Raw genomic sequence first — 6,843 nt, 5'->3', positions numbered from 1 at the left:
AGATAGATAGATAGATAGATAGATATAGATAGAGAGATAGATGAGAGAGAGAGAGAGAGAGAGAGAGATGATAGATAGATAGATGATAGATAGATAGATAGACAGACAGACAGACTGACTGATGATAGATGATAGACAGAGATAGATGATGCCAGATAGATAGGTAGATAGAAGATGGACAGTTAGATAAATACATAGAGCATGGTAGAAGATACATGATAGATACATGATAGATACATAAATGATACAGGGTAGGTGACGGGAGGTAGATACAGACAGACAGACAGATTAGTAAAATGAGATCATAGATGGACAGACTCTCTCAAAGGCCCTGGTTTCTTCACCTCGGCACTGCTGACGTTTGGGGCTGGGTGGGTCTCTGGGGGTGCTGTCCTGTGCCCCTGGAGGTGTCCCTACTCACAAAGTGCCAGCAGCACCCACCCCTCCCCAGTCGTGACAAGCAAAACAACAGTTCCGGGCACTGCGGAGAAGCCCCTGGGAGCGTGCGCAGCCGTCCGCAGAGCGGGCCCCCAGTGCAGCCCACGGAAGGTGAGTGCCTCGTGTCCACTCTCCCCCACAGGCATGGACACCAGCGGCAGGACACGGGTGCTGCCCTGGAACGCCTGCTCCGGCGGGCTTCCCGAGAATGAGACCACGTTTGCGCGAATCCTACAGCAGCAAGGCTACTCCACGGGCCTCATAGGTACTCGCCCCGCACCCATCTCGAAAATCCTCCACCCCCAGAAACTGCCCTCCCCCTAGGGGAAAAGGTCACGTGTCAGAAGCACAAGCCGCCTCCGCCTCCCGAGGTGTGCTGGATCGGCAGCAGCGTGGGAATCTGTCGCTGACCAGTAATTGCCACGCGAGAGTCTCGCTCGATTCACCTCCTCCCCGACTCCCGGACATCTCCGTGCTCTCCCCTCCCGACGTAGCAGGCCCTTGGCTAGAATGACCGGGTCCTATCTCTATGATATGAGTTCCCGCTTTGGGGGGGAAAAAAGTCTCCAGGAGTCCCCTGATTCCTGGTTCGTGGAGGAACACGGTTACTTTCGCCGTCATAAGATTATTCGAAAGCCCAGTCCCGTTTTCAACTGGTTTTGTTTTAAGTATAAAAAAAAAAAACAAAATAACAACCAGTGATATTTCGTGAATGCCGTCCCAGCAGAACGATTCAGGGCTGCAAGCGCGTAACCCTGAACGCTCCAGAAAACCTTAGCCTCCATCGCGGGGTGGCGATGGCCACGTTGCTGCGTTCATCGGGGTCCCTGGAGCGTTCAGCTCCGTGTCAACGCCGGCATCACGGAAGTTTTTTTCTATTCCTTTCTCTTTCCAACTCCTGTTATATTCCGTTCACCTTTCGCGCTTCCGTCAGACATGTTTTCTCTTTGCAATTTCTGTCGCATCCTTTTCCGGCTTCACATCGCGGCCGCTCCGACTTGGCATCGAGACATCCGCATCCTCCTGAGAAGGGGACGCGGGTTTACAAGTCTCGCTTCGACCGCCAACGCATCTGACGCGTCTCCTTCATCCTCAGGAAAATGGCACCAGGGCGTCAACTGCCACTCCCGCACGGACCACTGCCACCACCCGCTCCGCCACGGCTTCGACTACTTTTATGGCATGCCCCTGACGCTCCTCAGTGACTGCCACCCAGGCTGGATCGGGCAAGTGAGCTCCGCCATGACACCGAAGCTCTGGCACTACACCCAGCTGATGGCGCTGGGCGTCCTGACGCTGGCCGCCGGCAGGACCTGTGGCTTGGTCCCGGTGCCTCGGAAAGCCGTGACGGCTGCGGCCGGCCTCGTCTTCCTGTTCTTCGCGTCCTGGTACACCAGCTTCGGCTTCGTGCGGCGCTGGAATTGTATCCTGATGAGAAACCGCGACGTCGTCGAGCAGCCCATGGATCTAGAAAGAACGGCCGGTCGGCTGCTAGAGGAAGCGGTGGCCTACATCGAGAGGTACCGAATTCATCCCTTTCGTGGGTTTGTTTGGTTTTTTTTTTTTTCATTTTTTTCTCTTTTCGTAAATATTTTTTATTTCATTTTCAGTTAAAGGTGATGTGCAACATCATATTACTTTCAGGTGTAAACCATCGTCATGAGACATGTTTATAACTCTGGAGTGAGTGTCCCCCAAAAATCTCGTCCCCGCCTCGTACCACACGTGGCGACTACAACATTCTTGACTCTATTCCCTGTGCTGCGTCTTACGTTATCGTCAATATTTCGTCACTGCCGCATTTGTACCTCTTAATCCCTCCCGCCTTTTCGTAAATCCGCCGATCCCCTCCCACGTAGCAACTAACGAGATGTTCTCTGGATCTGCGAGTCTGTTTTCATTTCGTTCATTCAGTCCCTCAGAGTCCACATTTGAGTTCCGTCCTGTGGCATTTGCTTTGCTCTATCTGCCTCATTGCACTCAGCAGAATAGCCTCTAGGTCCTTCCTGTTGTCGCAAATGGTTAAGAGTTCATTCTCTTTCCTGGCCGAGTAATATTCCATGGCCTAGAGGGACCGCAGCTTCTTCATGCACTCGTCCATCCAGGGGCACCGAGGCTGCTTCCGACTTGGCTGCTGTGAGTAGTGGTGCGGCGAACACAGGGCTGCGTAGACCTTTTCGAAGGAGTATTTTGGTTTTCTTGAGAGCAATACCCAGAAGTGGCATTGCGGGATCATAAGGCAGCTCTATTTTGAATTTGCCGAGGACCCTCCAGACTGTTTCCCACAGGGCCCGCACCCCTTTGCAGTCCCCGGCGGGTTCCCCGACAGTGCCGAAGGGTTCCCTTTTTTCCACATCTTCACCCACCCTCGTTTGTTGATTTATTAACGGCGGCCATTCTGACAGGTGCGAGGTGACAGCTCATCGTGGTTTGATTTGTATTTGTCTGCTGGCTGGTGATGTTGAGCACCTTTTCCTCTGCCTCTTGCTCATCTTAGAGCATCACGTTTTAACAAGATGCGTTCTCAGAGCATCAAAGTCTCTCTGTCATCATTAGGATTTACTAACCCGACCGTCCGGGCAGATAGGTTTGAAGCAGTCAGCCTTTTCTATGGACTGCTTTCCAAAACGCGAGTGTCCGCTTTGAAAGAACCGACCCAGCAGCCTTAAAACAGACGCCGCGATCTGTGAAGAGTGATTCCCTCGTTTCAGAAACCAGCACAGGCCCTTCCTGCTGTTCCTCTCTCTGCTGCACGTGCACCTGCCCCTGGTCACGGGAAGACGGTTCCGGGGGAAGAGTCAGCACGGCCTGTACGGTGACAACGTGGAGGAGATGGACTGGATCGTAGGTAAGCCGGTCTCGGGCGCAGCCGAGCTTGCTCGCTCTCGGCCTCCCCGTCAACACAGGGCGATGCGTGGGCTGTCGCGCCGTGACCGGGGCTCGCGACACAGAATCACAGAAAATCGTCCACGGTGTCGTAAAACTATGTCAGGGGGGCGTGGGGTCCTTGATTGAGTGGGGCGACCCCTTCTCAGTTATAGAGATCTCTGGGTCACTGTGCTGTACAGTGACACTAACGTGTTGTCGTATGCCAGCTGTCACCGCAGAAAAACAGCTGCTCAACTTGTACGATGCGATGGTACTAATTGTCCATAATCCTTCAATAAAGCTGGGGGAAAAATTTTTTTAAAAAATTTTTAAAAAAAATTTTTTTTTTTTTTTAAATTTTTTTAAAAGAAAGAAAGAGGAGAGAGAAAATTCTTGCATGTCTTTCGCGAGGTCCTTCGGCAGCTCTGATTTCCTAGTTTACTTTGGCGCAAAAAACCCCCGTTCCATGGAGTCCCTCGCGAAGGCCGGCGGGAGACGGCCCGGCACCCGAAGCGACGCGGCTGCCTCTCCGGACGGTGCCCCAAGATCCAGTGCCCTCTCCGGCCGGAAGAGAGTCAGCAAGACCGCGGACCTGTTCACCGAAATAGAGACGGACGTCCGTGCAGGAAATGACGATGCTCGCCTCTAACTAAGAGTCCTTCCGACTGAGAGGCGACCAGCGCGTATCCGAGCTCGCGGAGAGTGGCTGTTGGGGCCGCGCTGACTCACGCAGAAGCCCAGACAGGGTCCCGATGAGGGGACAGGGGCAGTGGGTGTCTCCGACAAAGGGGAGGGGACAGGGACGGCCACAGAAGGAAGGCGTGGCTCTCGGTGCAGATCACGTGACACGGTGACGCCGACGCTAAACAGTGTTTTTAATCCTCCGTCCGGAGTCACCGGAGCTGGAGTCGTGACCTCTGCTTTCTGGTCATCTTTGCAAACGGGTCTTTGGGACACAGGTTGCTCAGCCCCCGTGCAAAGGTGACTCTGTCTTGTTTTAACGTGCTGAAGGTTTGAGGATGAGACGAGCAGGTGGCTCCCTGTACAAGGGGCTCCGCGTGTGTGTTGCTGTTTCTAACGGCTTGTCTTGAGGCAAGGATAGCAAGACATTCGGCCGAAAAAAGAGACAAATAACCCCAAAATTGGAGCACGGGTTCCAGGATGTTTTGTCAACGTGCATTTTCAGTGCTGCGAATGTCCTCGTGGTTTACCATCGCGACCTTCCCTGCCGTCGATGTCCGCGGGCCCTTCCCGGACGACGCAAGCGCTGGTTTTGCGGATGGCTCTGCCGTGCTGAGTGCCGGCCGCCTCTATGCCATCGCCCGCAGATGCTCGCAGTCCTGGCTTTCCCCGTTTACGGATAGGGCTGTCCGATGTCACTGTTCCACGTTGTCACCTTCGTGCACTTGTTATGGACACACAACCACAGTGTCTTCAGAACACCCCACGGGGACCTTTTGCCTTCGTGTGTTCACTGTTGTCTGCATTGTCAATATCTTTGTACGCAAGACTCTGAATCGTCCAGGCTCCGAGCGTGGAGACAGGTCTCCACAGCTTGCGATCACATCGGTAACGCTGCTCTCCGGGGGGCTGAGGTCCTTTTCGACGACTTCCTAGCAAGCGCCGACTTAGACAGAGAGGGAGCCCCGTGGTGCGTTGGCCGGTAATATTTTACATGCTTCGTCCCGACACGTCTCGTTTTTCTCGTAAAGGTGAAATTCTCCGTGCTATTGAAGACAACGGCTTGAGAAACAGGACACTGGTGTATTTCACGTCCGATCACGGCGGATGTTTTCAGAGCACAGACTCCGAGGGCCAGCTGGGAGGATGGAACGGAGTGTACCGAGGTGAGACCGGGCACACTGGGAGGGGACAGGGACGGGAGCGACCGCCTAGCCCGGCCCCCAGCTTCGGAGAGCGAGCCGGAGGTGCCCGCTCTGTCACAGCCTGTGGTCTCTCGAAGGGGCTTCTGGAGCCTCGGCTGCAAGAACACGTCCTCCCTAGATGCCAAGGTAGAGACGTAAAGACGCGTGCTTTCCATTTTAGTAGAAGAGAGACATACAAATAAATAGGATCCAACCCCAAAGGAAGGCTGTTCTAAATAATACGTAGCATAGTGTCCCAGCTCTGTGTGTGTCCTTCTAGTCCTATAGGTCGTGACCCATTTGGGGCATAACCCTTTCCCAGTGGCGTTTTGTGAAACTCTGATACAGTCGGTCCACGTTATGCGTGGATTCCATCTTGGCGAATGCGGCCCTCGGCGGAAATGCATTTGTCACCCCCGAATCCGTACGCCGGGTGCTTCAGCCGCCGTGCGCAGAGCACCAGGTCACTTGAGTCTCCCGAGGAGCACGCTGCCCAGCCAAGCGGGACAAGGTGACGTGCAGCCTTCGCCGTGGCGGCTCGCAGACGGAACGGCTCCTCCTCGCGGTTGTTTTCGGCCGCGTGTTTACACTTTTGCGGGTTTGGGCGGCGATTTGCCTGTTCCAAACGGAGTCGAGTGTAAGGACACATGTTCCTGAGTGCGAGAAGGCTGTGACGTGCCTTCAGGGAACAGCACGGGCGTCAGGTAAGCTCGGCGCACGCTTCCCGGGCACCGCTCTTGGCCATGACGGCGACGGTGATGGATCAGCCATAGCCACTCGCTAAGGGGTCTTTAAAGAGAAACACCGCGTGACGAGGTTTGTTCGCATGAAGGGACGAAGGTGTAGCGAGTGAGCAGGGGCTCTCGGGAACCTGCGCCCGAACTTCCCCTGGGGGCAGAGTCAGTCTTCGCTACGTCAGCGTTGGCGGCCGCCTCGCAGGGCGAAGCAGCCGGAAACAGGATCAAGTGTCGGGACGTGAGCCTGTTGCATCTCGCGACTTCCCACGTGTCTGCCCTAGTGGCGGGCGGAGTGCGCCTGCCACACGCAGGGCATCTGCGGCTAAGAGCGGACGTCCGTGACGTGATCGCGGTGTCTAACATGGCACCGTTGACCCCGAGGTTGCTTGGGACATTCCCTGGGCGGGTGGGCCTGGCCTAACCACGTGACGCTTCGAAGCCGAGCTCTCTCTCCAGCGGATGGCAGGAGAAGTCAGACTTGAAAAGCGAGAAGGGCTTGACACGCCGTCGCTTCGAAAGTGGAGGGGCCGAGCGACAGGAGACGCAGCGGCCGCAGGAGCCCCGGGCGGCCTCGTCAGCACGGACACAGGATCCCGTGTCGTCCGGCCACAGCGCGCGGGCTCTGCCAGGTGCCCGAACGAACGGGGAAGCGCGGTTCTCCCTCCGGTCGTCCGTCTCGGAGCCCCGACGGCCGACAGCGCGACCTCAGCCCGCGGGACCGTGAGTGGAGCACCGAGCGAGCCGCGCCGGGCTCACGCCCCTCCGGGCCGGCGGCGTTCACAGAGCCAGAAAACCAGCGAGATCGCGAGGCCGTCGCAACGCCAAGCTCGAGCGTTCGCGTAGCTGGATTCCCGCCACGTCCCCCCGCGCAGCCCGATCTCTTTCATTCCCATGTCCCGGGTTCCTAGGGAGGCTCAGGCGAGGTCAAGAGTGAC

The 6,843-nt window shown here is 56.1% G+C and overlaps 2 protein-coding genes across 6 annotated transcripts in view; both read left to right on the top strand.

The window, feature by feature from the left end:
* The window catches only part of LOC120586026 (arylsulfatase D-like), a 17,136-nt gene extending 10,301 nt beyond the window's left edge, over positions 1–6,835 (top strand). For all 5 annotated transcript variants that reach the window (XM_039842452.1, XM_039842448.1, XM_039842449.1 and 2 more), the window contains one exon: positions 5,635–6,835. The gene's annotated coding sequence lies outside the window, so the exon portion shown is untranslated. The remainder of the gene's footprint in view (positions 1–5,634) is intronic.
* On the top strand, positions 548–5,636 carry LOC120586028 (arylsulfatase D-like). The gene is made up of 4 exons (XM_039842459.1): positions 548–703; positions 1,535–1,958; positions 3,150–3,286; positions 5,019–5,636. Exons 1-4 carry the CDS (start codon positions 583–585, stop codon positions 5,372–5,374), a joined length of 1,038 nt encoding a protein of 345 aa, XP_039698393.1. The 5' UTR covers positions 548–582; the 3' UTR covers positions 5,375–5,636.
* Positions 6,836–6,843: the final 8 nt, after the last annotated feature.

Source organism: Pteropus medius, unplaced genomic scaffold, assembly GCF_902729225.1.
Source record: "Pteropus medius unplaced genomic scaffold, Ma_sr-lr_union100, whole genome shotgun sequence".
NCBI classification, from domain to species: Eukaryota; Metazoa; Chordata; class Mammalia; order Chiroptera; family Pteropodidae; genus Pteropus; species Pteropus medius.
Note: the sequence above shows the minus strand (reverse complement) of the source record. Positions and strands in the feature narration are given on the sequence as shown.